The 20,432-nt window shown below is 52.8% G+C and overlaps 1 protein-coding gene across 4 annotated transcripts in view; it reads left to right on the top strand.

The window, feature by feature from the left end:
* Window positions 1-20,432, top strand: part of GTF2IRD1 (GTF2I repeat domain containing 1) — a 99,522-nt gene that overhangs the window by 10,832 nt on the left and 68,258 nt on the right. For all 4 annotated transcript variants that reach the window (XM_081132504.1, XM_081132502.1, XM_081132501.1 and 1 more), the window contains exon 2: window positions 19,745-19,873. In XM_081132504.1, the coding sequence (XP_080988630.1) occupies window positions 19,751-19,873 (123 nt within the window). In that variant the 5' untranslated portion in view covers window positions 19,745-19,750. The remainder of the gene's footprint in view (window positions 1-19,744; window positions 19,874-20,432) is intronic.

The following is a 20,432-nucleotide window of genomic DNA, read 5'->3' as shown; positions in this document are numbered from 1 at the left end:
GTCCTGCCTCAGAGGGGCCTTTGCTCATCCATGCTTCCCAGCCCAGAATGAGCGATGGGACTTCTCACCTTTAAAACTGGCCCGTTTTTACACTGCTGGTGGAAGTCTAAAGTGGTATGGCCATTTTTGGAAGAGTTTGGCATTTATTTATTTATTTTTATTGACATATAATCACACCGTAACATTCACCATTTTAAAGTATTCACTGGTTTTTAGTATATTCACAGGGTTGTACAATCACCACCATTGTCTAATTCCAGAAAGTTTTTATCACCCCAGAAGAAACTCCGTGCCCAGTAATAGTCATTCCCCGTTGTCCCCCCACTCCCAACCCCCTTCCAACCACTAATAGTGTCCCTGGATTTTGGCATCTTTTGTAAGGTTGAATATGCACTTACCATATGACCAGCCATTCCATTCCTAGATATTTACCCAAGAGAAATGGAAACTTAGGTTGACATCAAAACCTGAAGAGAAATATCTATAGTGGCTTTATTCATAATTTCCCAAACTGGAAGCAATCTAAATGTTCAACCGGTGCCTGGATAAACTAACCTTGGTATGTCCATACCGTGGAATGCTAGTCTCAGTGAAAATGAATGAACTCTTGATACAAACAACACGGGTGAATCACAGAAGCATTAAACTGAGTGAAAGGCGCAGATCAGAAGGCTATATCCTATATGGTTGCATTTATATGACATTTTGGAAATGTAAAACTATAGGGACAGAGCAGATCAGGGGTTGCCTGGGGGAGGGGGAGGTTGGTTGACTAGAGTCATAGTGGAGTTTGGGGTGCTGATGGGACTCTTCTGTGTCTGGATTGTGGCGGCAGTTATATGACTCTGCCTTTGTGAAAACTGACAGAACTGTACACCAATAAATGAATTGAGTGTATGAATATTGCACCTGGACTTGGGACTAGCCTTCACAGATTAGCCCATGTAGGGTTAACTGTTCCATTTGTTCTAATTGGTACACCTTCCCTTTTACGTGTAACTGTTGAGTTTGGGTTTGTCTTTCGGGATGGCTAAGGTGACCTATGCCTAGAGATGGGGCCAGGGGCTACTGCAGGGCCTCCTATGCCATTTGCTTTTGGGCCTTGAACTGTTAGTGCTGGAAGGGACCTCAGAATGGGCTGGCCTCTTTTCTTTTCAGATGGGGAAGCTGAGGCCCAGAGCTGGGAAGACACTTGACTAAGGTTCCAGAGTTAAAAGAATCAAGGTCCAAAAGCCACATTTTGTGACTTGGTCCAAGGCTCCTTGCCTTCCTGTAGGTGCCACTGAGCCTCCCTTTCTGCCTCTCTCAGGAGGCTGGGTGGGAGCACCATGGCAAACAGCTGGCAGGAGGTTTTGGAGCATACCATGGTGGATGGGGAAAGTAGGGAATGAGAGCTGTCGGGGCCTCTGAACCTCCAAATGAGGAGATGAGAGTCCGTAGTGTGACAGGGTGGCTCAGATTCTGCCTGGAGGCAGGAGGGGGCAAGTGCTAATGCAGTGGAGTCTGGGAATGGCTGGTGGCCCCCGGGGACAGGCAGGAGAGAGAGGCACTGATGTCTGCCTTGGGGAGCCCATGGTGTAACCTTGGGTAAAGCTACCGCCTTGTTACTGTCCACCTAAATCCCAGCAGGCACAGTGTTCAGGGTCTGCCACGTGGAGCCGATGGCCTCACTTTAGGAAGTACCTCCTGAAGGAGACATGCCAGGAGACTGGGGTGGGCAGGTGGGTATCTTGAGTGGTGACCCCCTAGGAGGGATGGGCCCAGTCTCGATGATGCAGGCCCCAGGTTTATCCTGGTGTTGGTGTTGAGTCACTGCCTGTGTGGGCTGTGTCCACCCTCCTGCTGCCACCAAGAGCTCTCAAAACTTCAGTGAAGATGGGTATGGACAGGGGCCCGGTGCTAGAGCTGGCTCGTGTCCACGTGCCCACTGCCCACTACCACCTCGGGGGGCCAGTTTGGAGCTGTGGCAGCCCCATGAGGAGGGTTCTCACTTTGTAAGCTGGATCCTCAGAGCCCACGGATGGGGGCATGAGGATGCGAGGGGCAGGGCCTGCGACCCCGCCGCACTGACCTGTACCTCTGCAGGGACAGAACTTTGGGAGAGCAGTGACTTTCTTCCCAGGCTTCAAATGGGGTTTCTTTGGGCATGAAATTTGTTCCCTTTTCTTGGCTTGACATCCACTCTGCACACAAGGAGGACAGAATGGGCAAGCCGGAGTCTGAGGTCTGCCCAGAGGGCTAGCAGCTCCTGGAATTTCCCCTCTGCTGTCTCCATAACCCACCCAACACCCTAGAGGGCCTATGATTTTGGCAGCATGACCCCATTTTTAACTCCATACTTTTAGGGTCCCTTCTGGCTGTCAGGGCCCACAATGCCTCTGGGAAGTCCACCTTGTGACCCCAGAGAGGAAGCCTGGCCTCTGTCTGAATCTCCTCACCCCCTGGCAGAGGGAACACCTGCACAGAACTTCTAGCCCAAGTTCTGATGTACAGAGTTGGGAAACCGGCCCAGAGAGGGATGGTTCACAGGCTCCCCTCTGGAGTGGTATCTGGAGTTAGAAGCCAGGTCTCCTGACTCCTAGCCTACAGCCGGGCATGGCTTTCCCTGAGATCCCTGCTCCCCACCCCTAGTGGCCCAGAGGTAGGCACTGGGTTGAGCAGAAGCTTGCAGGAGGAGAGAGGGAACAGGCCAGCTCAGGAGTTTGGGGCTGGGTTGCCAGGATTAGATTACCCATGAGGGATGAGCTCTGCTCTGCCCAGCCTCTTCCCGACAAGAAAGGGCCTGATGCTACCTCGTCTACATTGCTCATCCTTCTGAGGCCTGTTTCCGTCTGGCAAGGGGGCTCTCCAGGGACATGATCACCCCAGGGGCTGGCACCAACCCAGTGCTGGCTTCCTCCCACCATCTCCTGACACCCAGCCCCCAAGCACTGCAGATGCTTAAGAACCAGCACGTATTTACACACTGCCAATGAGCTGCTGAGGATCAGCCAGAACTGGGGGAGGGGGGGAGGGGAGCAAGGGTGCCCTTCCACCCAGCTGAGTGCCAGGCCTGCATTTCCCACCCAAGTCCCCCTGCACTGGGGGAAGAGAAATGTCATTGTGCTGCCAGTCAGGAAGACACTGGAGTTGAGGAGACACAGTGAGCTCAACTCACTGGGGAGGACAGAAGCTCAGCAGGTGATGTCAGCGCCAAGCAATCATCGCTGCCGGTTCTTTAAAGAGCGCTCATGATCCCCAGGCCCCGTGCCAGGCACTTCTCACACGTTGGCTCTAGCTGCCTTCACAACGCTGAGAGCAGCAGAATTGGTGGCACCATTTTGCTCATGAGGAAACTGAGGCATGGAGGGTTCAGGTGTCTCAGGGGAAGCCACCAGCTGTTAATAGCCAGGTGGGGACTCGATCCAGCTTTGGTTGGCCCCAACGCCCAGGTGGTTCCCCCTCCTCAGGCTGACCAGATGTGTGTGTGGTGGGGCTGGAAGTGCCAGGGAGGGCCTTGGATGCCAAGGACGGCAAGTTTGGCTACACATCATGCACCTCCTCCACTTCAGACCTCCAGTTCATTTTAGATATTCGCTCATCCACCCAGCGAGTATACGTGGAGTGCTTGATCTGGTTCTGGGGCACAGCCGTGAAAATCCTTGCCCCCAGGTATGCACATCTGTTGTGGAGACTGGTGACACCACTGCCTCTCTCCACCTGCCCAGGGTGGCCTTTGGTGCCAGACTTTGTCGTCCTGCACACACCTCATCAATGGAATGAACCATCCATGGGGACCCTTCAAGGTCCTAGGTTGGTAGAGGGCCTGGGCATAGGTGCTCTTGGCTCGGCATTTGGGCCTGTGTTTGAATTCAGAGGCCTTAGGACCCATCTAGGAGCTGGCCCCGAGCTGAGACTGTGTGTCTCCATCCACTCCATTGGTTGGGGTTTTCTCAAAGAACGAAGCCTTTTTGAGCCCCCCTATACTCCTCTTTCTCTGTCTCCTTTCTTCCCCAGGTCCCACAGCCTCCACCCCCTCTCACTCCACCCCCTCTGCACAGCTCCCTGCCCACCCTATTTGCCCTCCCAGCCCTTGTGTTCCTTCCTCTAGGTTCCTTGACCAGCCTCCTGACCTCTGATCCATCTCCAGGACTCCACCCTTGTGCCCCCGCCCCCGACTCTCCAACTCTCCCTTGCCTCAGTTTCCCTCTGATGGCTCCCACTGTGTTCTTCCAGGTCACTCTAATCCCTTTGAGTACTGTCACACACCCACACCCCATATCTCAGATCTTGTCCCTTCAGCCCAGAGTCCCCCATGTACCCCTGACACCCACAGGTTACAGGTGGCCCTAGGGATCTCAGTCAGCCTCCTCCCTCTGTTCCCAGCTGAGCTGGGGATCCCATCATCCACTCCATCATTGGCACCAGAAACTCCAGGTGCCTCCTCCTTAGGACTTCCCATCCACTGCATCATAAAGCTGTGTTCTGTGTTCCGCTGCCGTTATCTGCCTCAGACTTCACCATCTCTGGCCCAGACTATTGCAGAAGCTCGATAAGGACCAGTTCCCTGGCTCTAGCCCTGCCCCCCATAGTTCACCTGCCATACCCTGCTAGAACCCCTTAAAATGACCCTATCTTGCCTCCACTCCAAATCTTTCAGTGGTTCCCTTCCCCTAAATGTTTACCTTCTGAGGTCCCTGACCTGGCGCCAGCGACTGAGCCTGTCTCTTTGCCCACCACTTCCTGCCCTGACTGAACGTCTGAGCCAGAGCCAGGCCCAATGACCCACCCCATCCACCAGCCTGCCTGAGCCCCACTGGGACACGTGGGCGGTCCAGGCTGGTGGTTGGGTTTCCTGGGAAGCCAGTAATTTGGCACTTCTTCAAAGGGGGCTTGAGGCATTTGCTCAGCATTTACTCCTAGGGAGGTGGGCCCTGCGGGGGGCAGGGCAGTCATCCCATTGTAGATGAGCAATGTTTGGGCACAGTTCCCTGGCCCTGCTCCTCCCCTGCAAACTTCTCCCCCGTGACATCACATTCCATTCAGCTTGGGTGTCACCACCTCCAAGGAGCCTCCCCTGACTCCCTACCTGTCATCCTGTGTTTCCTGTGTGTCGCTTATTTTTTCTTTGACAGAAGCATAATTTGCTTACAGTAAAAGTATAAATCTGAAGTGTCCAGCATGATGATTTTTTTACTTGTGTGTTCACCATGTAACCACCACTCAAATCAATACGTGTCATGCTGTGTTTTAATCTTTTTTTTTCCTCATAGCCTAATTGTCCTATCTCCTCCCAGCCTGGGAATCTGTCAAAGGCAGGAGCACCTGCTGTCTGTCCCAGTGCTGTGTAGGATGAAGTGTGATGGTGTTGCTGTGTGTGTGTGTGGCCATGTCCCCACATGTGTGACCATGAGGTGGAAGGGAGGGTGGCAGGGGCTGTGGCTGTGAGAACTTACATGTTTTGAGCCTGGCCAGGAGCCCCACTGCAAGGCCAGATGCCCCCCCCCTCTTCAGTGGGGAGAAGGGATAGTCCCATTCCTCAGCCAAGGACCTCAGCTGGGAGCATCACCCCTCCCGGAGAGGCCCCTGCTGGCTGGCAGCCTAGAGATTAGTCTCCAAGGCCACGACGCCAGTTGCCATAGGCACGCAGGCCTGAGTCAGGATTGCAGTTTCTCATCCTGGTCACGCAGGCGGCGGCTGCCCCTGCCCATCCACCAGGAGCCAGAGTAGAGCTTTAAATAAAAGCGTAGAAACCTGACCCCGGAGAGCTGTCTGCCCACTGGAGCCAGAACACCCCATACTGCCAACAGCACCCCTCCCTCTCCTTTGGGGTGGCAGAGAAATGGCAAAACCTGCATTTGAGAGTTCCCTTCATTGTCATAATGCCCAGAGCACAGGCATAGCCCTGGCCTGGTTCTGGGGAGCCTGGTCTGAGAAGCGACAGCCCGCCTTCATGAACCCCTTCTCCATCTGAGAGGGATAAAGCCCTGCCTTCAGGAACCCTGAACCAAGTGAAAGGAGGCGGGGCTGCCCACTGCCAGGCCCAGGTCTGCCCGGTGCCCCAGCTCCTCCAAGGAGCGGGCAGGAGGCCGCCTTCCTTTCCCCAGGAAGCAGCGCCAAGCATGTGCTTCCCTGGGCCTGCCCTTTGCCCAGCCTGGGGCCGGTTTCCTGCCCTGGGGGTGGGACAGCTGTGTGAGTTAGTTGGTTATTTTTTATTTTTTTCTAAGAATGAGGTTTCTGTTATTTCCAAATTGCAAAAATGATACCTCCTCATCTCAGGTAACTTACAAAATATGGAAAAGTAGAGGAAAGAAAAGTCCCCGGTGATCCAGCCCACAGAGATGAACGGTCTGGAGTTTGCATCCCAGGCTCTTCTGTGTGTATCTGAGGCCAGTCGTCTGTGCAGGGCTGGTTTCAGCCCCCATGGGGCACTTGGAGTGTCCGCTGTTTCCTTTTTTGTGTGTGGTTGTACTTACGTGTATGACCTGCTTTAGTGCAGTACCTCCGCATGTTCATCTTTGTGTTTCAGATGATTTTTCTCAGGATAAATTGAATTGATAGAAGTACTGGACCGAAGGATAGGAACTTGGTTATACCTCTTGAGATATGTCAAGGCAACTTTCCTATTTGCCGCCTGGTGATGCATGTCGTCTCTCCCCCATCCCAGATTCCATGACTGGCTCCTGAAATCCCACACTGAGAATCCCAATCCCTGATGTCTTAAAACTATTGAGGAAAAAAAGGCTATTATAAATCAACAGCTCAATACATTTTAGAAGCCAAGTCATCCAGGTAACCAGCACTCAGATAAAGAACAGAACTTTCCCTCCCTGGCTGGGTGGCTCAGTTGGTTGGAGCATCATCCCATATCCGAAAAGGTTGGGGTTTGATTCCCGGTCAAGGCACATACCTAGGTTGCAGGTTCTATCCCCAGTCAGGGCTTGTACAGGAGGCAACTAATTGATGTTTCTCCCTCTCTCTCTCTCCCCCGCCAAATCAACAAGCATATTCTTGGGTGAGGATTTTAAAAAAAACACACAACAGAACATTCCCAGCCCCCCAGAGCCCCTCTCATGCCCAGTTCTTATCTCCCCCTTGTCCCCTAACGTGACCACCATCCTGACGTCTCACATCAGAGTTCAGCCTGTTTTTGAACCATATACAAATGGAGTCCTGCCATGTGACCTTCTATGCTGGGATTCTTTCATCATATTTGAGAGATTCCACTTGAGTGTTGCATGTAGGTGTGGTTTGTTCATATGTCTCATGTCTTTTTCAACAGATCAGGCACCAGGGAGAATGCAGTGAAAGCACACATGTGGGCATTGCACTGAAAACAGAATGCCCTCTGAATTGTTGCCCATTTTCAAAGAAATGAAAGTTTGTTTCCTTGAAGGACCTGCTCTAGTGAATAGGAAAGAGCACGCTGTGTTGTGGCGTGAACCTGCTGTGCTGGGCATGCCAACTGGGGTGCAGTCCTCCCCCTCTGAGCCTCGGTTTTCCCAGATGCACATGGAGGTGGTTGAATGAGGGGCCCCTCCAGCTCTGAATCCCGTGACGCTACATGTATACTTAGAAGCACTGAGAGTTTATTTTCCAAAGTAGCAGAAGTTGACTCTTGCAATCCTGTTTCTCAGCTTGCCTCAATTTCTCCATAAAGCAAACTGCACTGCCCATGTTACCCCCAGGCCTTATGACTGGTGGAAGGATCCTTGCAGGTAGTCCAGTCTCCTTTAAAAACGTGCACAGACCTTCTTTAAAAGGCCTTAATATATGGGGCGACTCCCACTCTGAAAACCCCCAGGGATGGGGGACTCAGTGCCTGTGAGGTAACCTGTTCTTCCTTTTGGAGACAGCCCTCCTTGGGAAGTGTTTCTTTGGTTTGAGCCAAAACCTGTATTCCTGTAACTTCCACCAGTGCTGCATGAATGGACCTGGACTCAATGTGGGACTTCAGGAGCTGGTCATGGAGTCTGGGATTGGGGAGAGACATGTACCACCAGGCCTGGCGTAATAGGTGCTGGTTGATAGCACGTGGTAAAATGGTAGCAGCTGCTACTGTTATTATTTTTAAATTGTGGTAAAATTCCCATCACATAAAATTTGCCGTCTCCATCATCTTTAAGCATATACTTTAGAAGTGTTAGGTACATTTATATTATTGTGCAACCTATCTCCAGAACTGTTTTTAGCTTCCCAAACTGAAACTACACATATTAAACGCTGTCTCCATATTTCCCCCTTTGCAGCCCCTGGCAATCTCTGTTCTACTTTCTGACTGTGAATTTGACTACACTGGATACCTCATACAAGTGGACTCATACAGCATCTGTCCTGTCCTTTTGTGACTGGCTTATTTCCTTTACCATGATGTTCTCAAGGTTCATTCATGTTATAGCATATTACAGAATTTTATTCCTTTTTAAGGCTGAATAATACTCCATTGTGTGTATAGTCCACATTTTCTTATCCGTTCATCTGTGGATGGACACTTGAATTGCTCCCACCTTTTGGCTATTGCAGATAATGCTGCTTTGAGCATGAGTGTACCATATCTTTTTGGGACTTACTATTTTATTATCACCATTGCTTTAATAAAAGATCTCAAACCTGGAGTGGATCTCTTTCAACCCTTTTCCAGTGCTTGAGTCTGTCCATCCAGCTTACCGCTGAGACTTCTGATCTTGGATGCATGCCAGGGGCATGATAGGAGCCCTACTGCCTTCTAACAACTCTGTCTGAGGGTCAGGAACTGGGGTGGTTTAGGGTGGAGGAAAGAGGCTTGGTGAGTGGAATCATGGCAGAGGGAAGGACAACTGCTTATCCTCTGTGTCTCCAGATGCACCACTAGGAGCAAGCAGGTGGGGACTGTGGCAGAACAAACAGATTTGATGCTTGGACAAACTTTCTTCAATGGTGAGAATTGAGGGACAGTGATATTTATCAGGAGTGTCTTAGAGACTGAGGTCTTTAAGTATAGATTCCACTTCAGCTAATGTTTAACCCCCCCAACAGTGCAGTGAGGTGGGTCTGATTTGCCCCATTTTACAGATGAGGAAAGCAAAGTTTGGGGAGATTAAATTATTTGCTCATTAAACTGGTCCCTGGGAAGGCAGGGCTTGTCTCTCCTTTAATGGTGCCAAGCATCAGGGCTTTTAAAAGTTTAGTGGATTGATTTATTTTCATTTATCTCTATCCCACCTTACATCAGAAGTGATTTGAAAGACTGATAAACTATAGTAAAGTGAATCTGAATTTGAAAATGCCTGCTCTGAAATCTGTTGTCGTTAGGAATATGTTTGATTATAAGTAACATGATAAGCAGAGACTGAAGAAGTGAAGGGTTTGTTTTCTCCTGTGAAGAGAAGTCTAGAGGTGGGCAGTCCAGCCCTGGGGCAGCTGCTCAGGGACATCACCTTTGTTCCCTGGCTCTTCCATCATAGGCAGTGGCTTTGGTCATCCTGGCCTAAAGGGGTGGGAGGGGGTTAAGTGAACCAGCGACAGTGTCTGCTACGAAATCCTGGATTCTTGCTGTGGGTAGGTTACCACATGGGTGTAATGGGACATACACTTTGTAGCCACCAATTGGAAAGGAGATCTTGGTCTGTTGTAAAATAGACCAGGAGACAAAACAAATGGGTGACTTTACAACTGGTCAAGGCTGACTTAACTAGGATGCTTTTTGTTTAAATATTTTAAAAAGTGTGCTGTCCAGCATACTGAATGATTAGCTGTATATACAGCTGCAAGGTATAGAAACTTCCACTAAAAGTGGCTTAAGTGCCCTGGCCAGTGTGGCTCGGTTGGTTGGGCGTCATCCAGTGTATTGCAGGGTTGCCCGTTCGATCCCCGATCGGGCACATGCAGGAGGCAGCCGATCGATCGATGTACCTCTCTCACGTCAATGTTTCTCCCTTCCTCTCTCTCTCTCTCAAAATCAATTTAAAATCTTTTAAAAAAAAGGTGGGTTAAGCAACATGGACTTTTGTTATCTAGCTCGAAGCCCAGAGATGGCGAATCCAGGGTCTTCCACATGTCTGCTCTCCTGTCCTCCACATGATGGCTTCACCTCCTGGCCTGTCTCCTCTTGTCCTCAGATGCAGTCATGGTTGGGGGTGTCACATGCAGGAGAGGGAGGACATCCCTGGTTTGAGTCCCTTTCTGAGAGCCAGAGAAACTCCTAGAAGCCCCTTGTGTCTCAGTGGCCAGACTGGGTTACCTGCTTCTCCGACAATCCCAGGTAAAGGGAGGAGGGGCTTGCCTTGATCTGGGCCTTAGAGAGTCATCCAGATTCGCTGCCCCGAGCACTAGGGGAGCTCTGTTAGTGGGGAAGGCGGAAGGACTTGGGGTCAGACTGAGGATTGGGACTCAGGAGTCTTGACCACAAGTCTAAATTGCCATCCACTGTGATGTGGCTCGTGTAAGACCCCCTCAAGCTGTGCTGTGGAGCGCACCTGAGCAGGCAGGAGAGCAAGTCCGGGCTGTGGTCTGCTTTGTTCTCTGCCAGCTGCAGCAATGGGTAGGCAGGAATTCAGGGCCCAGGCAATTCCATCCCCACTGCAGCGCCCTGAGAAAGGAGATGGAGTGTCTAGTAGGGGTGGGGCTTCTGGGGAGGAGGGATGCCCCTGCCCTGCCCCCAGGAGGAGAGATTTCTGTTTGTTCTCTCAAGCTTCTTTTTCAAGAAACAAGCATATGGCAGCGGATGGTGCGGAGGCCGTGTTTGGGTGGTGTGTATGCTTGCCTTTTGCATGGTTGAGTGTATTTTTTCACCAATTCTAACACCCAGCTGGTACACAGGGCAGTGAGACTTGAATCAGAGGTGTTCCCCCACAACCCGGAAAATTCCAGCTCTTTCCACTCGTGGTTCTGGGGTTCCCCATGGGGAAGGGATTGGAGAACTTTCCTGCAAACCCAGGCCTGAGCTTTGCAGAGGTCTGAGCTGAGGATTGTGTGTACAGGAGTTGGGGGTGTGGACTAGGATTTGTGAGTGGGATATGGGGAGCGAAGGGGTCCTGGACTCGTTTCCTGAGGCTGCTGTGACAAATTACCATAAGCTTGGTGCCTTAAAACATCCAAAACCTGCCCGGCCTCCATGGCTCAGCTCTTGAGCATCAACCTATGATCCAGGAGCTCAAGGTTCGATTCCTGGTCAGGGCACATGCTCGGGTTGCGGGCTAGATCCCCAGTAGGGGGCGTGCAGGAGGCAGCTGATCAGTGACTCATCTCTCTCCTTCTCCCTCCCTCTCTCTCTGAGGTCAATAAAGACATATTTTTTTAAAAAAACACCACACATCCAAAACTTATTCTCTCACAATTCTGGAAGCCAGAACAAAATCACTACTGCTCAGTCAAGATCGAGGTGTCAGCAGGGCCATGCTCCCTCCAGAGATTCCAGGGAGAATCTGTCCCTTGTCTCTTTCCTGCCAGCATCCTTTGGCTCGTGGCTGCATTTTCCCAGTTTTCAAGGCCAGCATCTTCAGATCTCTCTGCTCTGTCTTCATGTGGCCTTCTCTTCTGTATGTGTGAAATATCTGCCTCCTATAAGGATACATGTGATGGCATTTAGCGCCCCCCTGGGTAATTCTAGGATAATCTTTCAGTCTCAAAGCCATTAATATAATCACATCTGCAAAAGTGATTTTTTCATATAAGGTGACATTTCAGGCTCTAGGGATTAGGGCATGAATGCCTTTTGGGGGCCTATCATGAGTCCCTGACGGCAAATTTAAGTGGCCATTCTTGTAGACGGGCTCTCCCATAGTATATACCGGCTAGGAGGAGGAGGGCAAATAGAGATTCCCTGCTGATCTCCCCCTTTCCCTTCCCATCTTAGCTTTTCCCCGCACTGTGCAAATGCCTATGGACACCCCAAATATATTCAGGCTCTATCCACTCTCCTAAGCAGCTGCCCCTTGGGGGTGCACCTGCATCTGCATGGCCTACCCTCGGAGTGTGTCTGTTGTCTGTCACTGTAACAAGTAGCCCCAAACTTAGCAAGGTCAAACAACAGTCCTTTCTGATTTTTCTCTCGCACATTTGGGGCTTGTCTGGACTCAGCTTGGTGATTCTTTTTTAAGGTGTCTCTTACAATTGCAGTCAAAAGATGGCTGGGGCTGAGGTCATCTCAAAGACTTCCTTACTGGTCTGATGCCTGGTCTGGGGAAGAGCTGGGTCTGCTCAGGCATGTCTAGATCCCTTTGGCCTCTCCAACACGGTGGTGTGAGGATAGCAAGACTTCTTACCTGTTGGCTCAGAGCTCCAGTGGTGCGTGTCTCAGAGGGAGAAGCCTTTGGGCCTGGCCCTGGAGGTCACAGGGCGGCACTTCTGGAGCACCATGTTGGTTAGAAGTGTGTTATAAAGGCCCATATTCAAGAGGAGAGGAATTGCATGTCATACTTGATGGGGGAAGTATCAGAGTTTGCTGTCATGTTTAAAGCCACCATGGGAGGACACACCAGAGAAAAGGTGCCAGGGGGCCCAGAATGGGAATGTGTTCAACCAGAGGAGGGCCTGGGGAGATGTGGGGTCAGTGGAGCATGTCCTCTTAGGCTTACAGACTGCCTGCTGTGTGGAGGAGGGCTGGAGCAGGACCTTCTGAAGTGCAGGCCCAGGCTCTGGGGTCACAGGTGGAATAGTGCAGGTTGTTTCTTACTGGACAGCCCCAGAATCTGATCACCTTCTGTGTCGAAAGTGCTTCAGGGCTCTATGCCAGCTCCCCTCCAGCCTCAGTGAGGACCTCAAGCCACATCAGGCCCACTCATGCCTCAGCCCATGCTGTCCCCTCTGTCCAGGGTGTCCCTCTCCTCCTCACCCACCTTCTCTGTATATCCTGATTCTTCCAAACCTGCCCCTCCCCTCTGACCCTCTGACCCTCTGACCCTTCCAGGCCTAGTTCTATATACCAGGCTGGTACTGGGCAGACTCAGAGGCCACAGAGGAGCTGGTGTTCTCGCGAAGGCCCAGGGACCTCTGCCTCCTGGCAGAGGAAGAGCTGCAGGGGAGAAGAAGGAGCTGTGGGTGCCCAGCCAAGGGGCAGTAGGCCAGCCTGGAGGGTCAGGACAGGAGGCACCTCCATGCCTGACGACAGCTAAGAGTGAGCCAGGCGAAGGGGAGGGTGTCTCTCACAAAGGTCACAGAGGCGCTAAGGCCCAGAAGCCAGAGGACAGGCCTGTCCAGGGGCCTGGAGATTTGAGGGGTAGGGTCTGGGTTCCCAGTTGGGCCACTGGCTAGGGAAGGCATCTGTCCAAGGCATCTCTGGGCTCAGAGGACAAGCCTTCTTCCTTCAGGCCCAAGGAAGAGAAAGACCTTTCCAAGGGTCTCCTTGCCTATACCTGCCCTGGGGCCCCATAGATGGGGAAGCAGAGCACTGGATGGGGTCCCCTCTCACTCCAGCCGGCCAAGCCCACTGATATGTGGATGTTCCAAAGGGAAGTGGGCTGAAGGCTTTTTTGTGGGGTAAAAGGAACCCAGATTTAGTCAGCAAGATCTGGGTTCAAGTCCCAACTTTGCCTCATCCTGGCTCTGGGACCTTCGGTCAGGGTGCCCGAGCCTCCAAATCCTTCTCTGTAACATGAGTGTGTTGTGAGAATTAACTGTATACCAGGGGCCTGACCAGACCTGGGTACTTAGGAAACAGCCCTGTTGCTCTTTCCCTTTCTTCCCTCTGCAGAGCCCCCCTCAGAGAGAATGGTGGCCGGGCCCACTTCCTTGGCACTGCCTTTTTTGGCTCTCAGGCCCTTTGAGTGTTTCTGTGTGCAACTCTGAGTCCCTGGGCTCGTGTGACGGTCTGGTACCTGGGTCCTCGCCATCAAATGCGCAAACCCTGCCTTGGGTCCTCTCTGCCTCCAGCCAGGACCGTGGCCAGCGCCACAGGTCTCATCAGCTACCCAGCTGGCCTATCGCTGCACCTGGGGTTCCATTAGCCCCATCTCTCTGATTTAAGAACGGTCATATGTCCCAAATCCGTCCTGACTTTGTCACTCACATTGAACAAGAATGCCTTGCCTCTGGGTCTTGGTTTCTTCATTCCCCTCCGTCCTGCTGCGCTCCCTAGTTGAAGGTCATGGATGTCAGGGTGCTCATGAACAGGATGGCAGCCTCCAAGGGGCAGTCGAGGCCCCATTCCAGGGGCCCCAGTGGGCAGCCACGGTCGGCTGGCATGAGGGTGGCTCTCCAGCCTGGAGGAGGAGGAAGGAGCTGGCATTGGGAGCAGGGCAAGGGGGAGGGTGGAGGGTGCTGAACCCCTGGATGAAGGGAGCATCCAGGATGGTGGGCGGGGAGAGAGAGTTTTTATTTGTTTATTTATTTATTTTTAAATATATTTTTATTGATTTCAGAGAGGAAAGGAGAGAGAGAAAAACATCAATGATGAGAGTCATTGATCGGCTGCCTCCTGCACACCCCTGCTGGGGATTGAGCCCACAACCCGGGCATGTACCCCGACTGGGAATTGAGCTGTGACCTCCTGGTTCATAGGTCGATGCTCAGCCGCTGAGCCATGCCAGCCGGGTGAGAGGGAGTTTTTAAATAGGCTGACCTGGAAGGTTCATCTGCAGCCCTGAATTTTTGCCTGCACCCCTTCTAACCTCTGACCTCATCAGCCCCTTCACTTCTGCTGGGCCACTGGGGGAGGTCAGGTACTTACCAGAGCAAGCACTGTCCCCCCAGGTCTCCAGGCCACAGGCAGCAGAAAGGACAGGCTCAATGACACCTCCCCATAGCCTCCCAGTTCGGCTGGAGTGCAGGGTGTTTGAGATTGGGAACAGCTAAAGTGGTGTCCACTCACCCTGGCCCCAGGGCCAGCTGGGGTGGCCTTTCTGGGCCTGACCTCTGCGGGTGCCTCCGCCCTGGAGGCAGGCCTGCCTTGAGTAGTAGCAGCAGTGACTCGGACGTGGACACTAGCACTTGGCTAATTGTTGGCTCGGGGACTGGGCTGGCCTCCAGCTCTCAGCGGCCAGCAAAGCTGCCACTGTCTAGGCAAGGAATCCCAGTGAGGGAGGGAGGCAGCAGGCAGGAAAAGCTGAGGAAACTGGAGTCACTGTATTAGAGCTGGAAACATCCGCAGAGACCAGGCTGTACCTGGCTGCGTGTTAGGATCCCCTGGGAACTGAAAAGCACATTGTCCTGGGCCCCGCCATGGACCTCTCACCTCAGGGCTTCTGGGACCCAGGAATGTGGGGGTTGGACTGGCAGGTATTGGGAGCAGCTTTGCTCCCTGCCTGCCTCCCTCACAGACGGGCAAGCGATGTGGGAAAACTGAGTGATGGGGCAGGTTTCCCACAGTCGTTTTCCCGCAGACCAGGAACATAGGTCTGCTCTCCACAGCTCCAGCTCTGCCTTTAGGGCTTCTGTCCCCTCTGGCCCATGCCCCTGGTCCTGCAGGTCCCTGTGTTATGAACTAACCCACTGCCCTGCTTTGCCTGGGACTAAGAGGATTCTGGGGTAAACCCAGGAAAGTCCCAGGTGAACTAGGACAAGTTGTCAATCTGGTTGAGTGTCAGCTGTGGATTTGTTCAGCTGGTCTTTCTGTTCCCCATGTCCTGGTGAATGAGAGGAGTACAGTCCTCCCAACAGGAAAGACCAGGCTTAGGGACAAACAGACAGACCTCATCCCCACTACCCAGTGGCTGGGGGTCTTGGGCAAGTCCCTTCCTTGTCTCTGTGACTGAAGGCAATTCACACCCATTGATGCTTCATCCGAGACATTCTGACAGCTGTGTAGGTGTTGCCATTGCTGCGGGCTCTGGGACCACACTTGGAAAAGCACCTGTCCAGGACACCTGTCTGACCCAGAGGCCTCCCTCATCTTCCACTCCAGAACTATTCCTCCATGATCTAAATATGGCCAGAGTTGCCATCTCCCACAGTGCCTCTTGTTTTCTGAGAGCCAGGCAAGCCAAAAGTTGTCAGACACTCTGCTCATAGCTTGCACATATTCTGGCTCCCACCTGAAGTGGCCAGCTGTCACACTTGTTAGTTCTCAAATTTGTTAAGTGTTCATGAAAACCCAAGCAGCACTCAGAACGGTGGGGTACAGTAAATCCGAGAGGCCTGGCCCCTGGCCTCCTAGAGCTCACATTCTAGTTGGGGAAATCAGGCAAAAGCCCATGAGCAAGTCACTTCACATCCATGAAGACAATAAAAGAAGACATGGGAAGTGAGTGTATGGGGCGGGGACTGCTGCTGTGGCTTCGTGGTCCGGGGAGGTTCCCAGGAGCTGGTGACTGGGCTGAGGCGTGGTGGAGCAGAGGCAGCGGGAGGAGATGGGACCTGAAACAGTCCTCAGCTGGGAAACCACCAGAAGCTTCTAAGCAGGAGAGCAACTTGAGATTTATGTGACTGCTGTTTACAGGAGGGATCGTGGGGGCACAGAAGGGCAGGGAGGCCAGTCAGGAGGCTGTTCCCAGGGTGTGGGCAAGTGAGGATGGCGGCCTGGGTGGGCAGGTGACGAGGAGTGGACAGATTTGGGTGCATTCTGGAGCTGAGGACACAGACTTGCCCCAGACTGTTTTAGAAGACAGAGAAGGGACTCCGGGATGAGGCCTGTTTCAGCCTGAGCGCCCTGAGTGGATGTCCGGGGAGTTGCTTGTTAGATATTGAAGAATAGTGGAGGAGGCAGGCAGGACGTGGCATCTCAGGAGAGGTAAGAGAGAAATCAAGAGTCACCAGCACATATGTGATATTTAAAGCACAGAGATTGCCTAGCAGTGAGGGAGGGTGTTGGACAGGGAAGAGGAGAGGGCCCAGGACCCACTAGCATTTGGCAGTCAGTGCCAGGAGGGGAGTGCGCAGGAGGTGAGAGGAAAACCAGGTGTGTGGCACCCTGGCAGCCTCGGGAGGTGTTTGAGTTTGGAGAGGGTGCTCACAGTTTCCCTGCCTGCCTCTTGACCCTTGCAGACCTTTCCCACCCAGGAACCCAGGGGTGACTGGAAGTCCCTTGTCACTGAGGGCTTCCTGACCTCTTGTGTCCCAGGTCAGAAGCCAGTTGCCCATCACTAATGGTATCATTTATGATGTCCTCTCCCAGGTGCCACAGAGCAGCACTTGGGCATCTCTAGCCTCTCCCCTCACCTGGCCCCCTGTCCTCTGTTTACCGGTGTGGGATGGCTCAGGCTATGGCCTCAGTTCTCACTGTCCCCTCCTCCAGGGACTTTGCTCCTGTTTATGCTTGGGCACTTGCCTCCTGTGAACTGCCTGTCGTACTTTGTGTTCTCTGTTCCATATAGTTTTTTGGTTTTATTGGGTGATTTTTTTCCCTCCTTTGTTTTCAGTTTAGAACTAGCCCTAGTTTCAGTGGTTGATCCAACGTGGTCCCAGCAAGCCTGGGTCTGGGTCTCCTGTGTGCAGGGGTCATGGTTCATGGCTCCCAGCCCAGCACTTTTGCCCCCTATTCCAGCCAGAGCAGCTCCAGCCACATGGAACCTGCCCCTCTCAGAGGCCTGGGAGTGTACAGGAGGATCTTCTCCCTCCTTCATCCCCAAACACACCCACTTGCCGAAGGCTGGGCCTCCTTGGGCTCTTGCTTAGAGCAGAGGGTCCTGGGAGCCCAGATGGCCAAGACAAGAAGTCAGGGGATGGCCCACAGCCCAGCCTCCCTTCACTCCCTCCATCACCCCTCCCTTTCTGACTCCGTGGATCCTTCCTAAATGGATTAGGAGCCAGAAGCCGGCTGGAGTGACCTGGAGGCCAGGGCTGGAGCGCTGTCTGGTGTCTCCTACTTTACCCTGATTCAATTTGGACTCCAGCAGCTGGGAAGCTGGCAGCCAGAGGCCTTTCTGGAAACGACTCAAGGGACTGGTGAGCAGGGAGAGCTGGACAAGCCTCCAAGCACCCCAGGCAAGCAAACCTCTCAGCTGGTCATGCCACAGAAGGCCCCTGACCTGAGGGGAGGGGACAAGCCTCCAAAGCACCCCAGGCAAGCAAACCTCTCAGCTGGTCATGCCACAGAAGGCCCCTGACCCTGGTGTATGGCTGCCTCTTGATCCATTAGCATGTCTTATTTGTGGCTTATCATACCATTGGCACTCTTAATACTGTGGATTTTGCACTTTTGTAATATTGCAACCTAGAGGAAGAAATACATTTTATAAACATTTAGAAGTGAACCTAATACATACTTTGGCCAACTGCTAACTGGCCAGTTGTTAAAATCAATATTTATCTACAGTCAAACAGCAGACTTGGCGAGGACTAAGACCAGAGCCAAACCCTGATGCATCTCTAATTCCTTTGAATGTTTCTGTAACTGAAGTTGGACACCTCTCACCTTGTTATATGTGACGTGTTCAGACATTTGCTCTTCTGTGTCATGGATTTCATGGGCCACTTAAAGGCCATAGCCCTTGGTTTGGGCCACAGTACCTTGGTCCATTTTATACATCTGGCCCTGAGCTGTGCCCTGGAGGTGCAGCAGTGACAGGCAGGCTGGTCCCTGCCCTCACAGAGCTTAAGTTCCAGGAGCAGCTGCAGTGATAGAAGACACTCTGGGCTTGGCACCCTTTAAGGCACCAGACCCAGCTGCCACCTGCCCAGTGCTGCACCCCCCCATCCCTAGTCATGTGCACAGACTCCTTCACCCTGATCTTCTGGAAGTAAAGAAGGCAGGATTCGCAGGCTCCCTCCAAGACCCACAGCCCTGGTCCCTGCTCATGCCCCTGAACTGGCCTCCTGGGACCTGTGCACAGCACTAGATGAGGCTGAGCCCAGAGAGGGAAACCGACTAACCTCTGCCCTCCCCTTTGCTTGGATTAGTGAGGAGGCAGCTGCCTCAGAGGAAGGCACTGGCACTGAGGAGGCCTGTGGGCGGGCCCCCTGGACATGTTTCCTGGGGTCTGGAAGGGAGGCTGACCTTTGTATCTAGTGGGTGCCCCAACCAGGCTGGGCGGTACAGGGACAGCAGGCCAGTTTCCTGCCTAGAGAATTCCTCATAGGGGGCCCTGGTCTGAGGGTGCCCCAGAGATGGGGAGAATGCAGCTCTGTTCTCCAGGAGCCTTATGACAAGGGGACAAAGTCCTGTGTGGGAGAAACCCTGGTCTAAGTCAAAGCAACCTCTGTACCTCTGAAACTGAGTCCCGACAGCCAGGAAGTAGACTGTGGCTCAGGGGCCTCGGGGCAGTGGCCTCACTCCGGGAAGCATGTGGCTTGATACAGAGCTATGATGGAGGAGCTCGGGGACATGTGGGAGGCCAGCAAGGGCACCTGGCCCAGGAAAGGCACTTGGGGAGGGAGAATGAAACCTGTGACAGCTAGAGAGCCATAAGAATGTTGGTTCGTTTGGGGGATAGTGACGCTTATAATACCTGGAACATGGGTGTCTGGACCAGGAACCCTGAATACCAAGCCGAGTTGAGAACTAATGTGGGCAGTAGGGAGCCACAGAGAGTGTGTGAGTAAGAGAGAGCTATGGCCAAGGCAGTGTGCATGGGGAGAGTTGATGGTTGGGGCGCTAGACAGACTGGTCATGGTCCTGGGCTCAGCTCCGGGGCGGCAGACTTGGGGGACGTGCTGTGGGGCACACCTCTCACTTATTCTGCCACCTGTGCCCCACCTATAAGGCCATGTGTGAGCTGCTGCGTGTCCAGCCTGTCAAGGCTCTGATTACATCTTGCATGTAAGACCCTTAGGAGAGAAGGCCAGCTCTTCGCCCCACCTGGGAAGTAGAGACAGCCCTGGGGTTGGGGGCCAGGCCAGTTGGAGTGGGCACCTACAATGTCTTCCACTCCCTGTGGCACATGCCCACCTCTCTCTACTCCCACTCTCTATCCAGGTGACCATGGCCTTGCTGGGGAAGCGCTGTGACGTCCCCACCAACGGCTGCGGGCCTGACCGCTGGACCTCTGCCTTTGCCCGCAAAGACGAGATCATCACCAGCCTTGTGTCTGCCTTAGATTCCATGGTGAGTGCCCGGCCCGCCCCTGGAGGAGTGGGACACCCAGCTTGACAACCAGACATGGGAGCTCAAGTCCCACTACTGCCACTTAGAGCAGCCTTCATTGACCTGAGCCTTTGTCCCCACCTGCAAAAGGGCCTCTACCTATGACATGGGGGCAGGAGGCTTGAGTGAGATCAAGTACATAAAAATTCAGTCCTGGCAATAAATGCTGGCTCCACTCCTCATCCCCTCCTCGTTTCATTAACTCTTATCATTTAAGGGCCGTCCCTGGCATGGTCACAAGTCTCCCTCCCAGTACCTGGAAGATACTGTGTAGGCAGTGATTCATTAGAAAGCTGTAATCCCTATGTTATGGCAAGAACTGCTGGAGCTGCATCTTGGGGCTGGGAGAGAGAAATGAAACTTCATAAATAACTCATCTGGCACTGTTCCCTACATACCTGAGCCTGTAGCAGTTACCCCAGATGAGAAAATACCAATGTCATTTTCCTCTATCTGTGATAACTTTCCCGGGGAAAGTTCCGTGATGGAGGATAGGCAGGTGTTTTGTTTTTTTTAATCT

This window comes from Miniopterus schreibersii, assembly GCF_964146895.1.
Source record: "Miniopterus schreibersii genome assembly, chromosome: 3".
Taxonomy (NCBI): Eukaryota; Metazoa; Chordata; class Mammalia; order Chiroptera; family Miniopteridae; genus Miniopterus; species Miniopterus schreibersii.
Note: the sequence above shows the minus strand (reverse complement) of the source record. Positions and strands in the feature narration are given on the sequence as shown.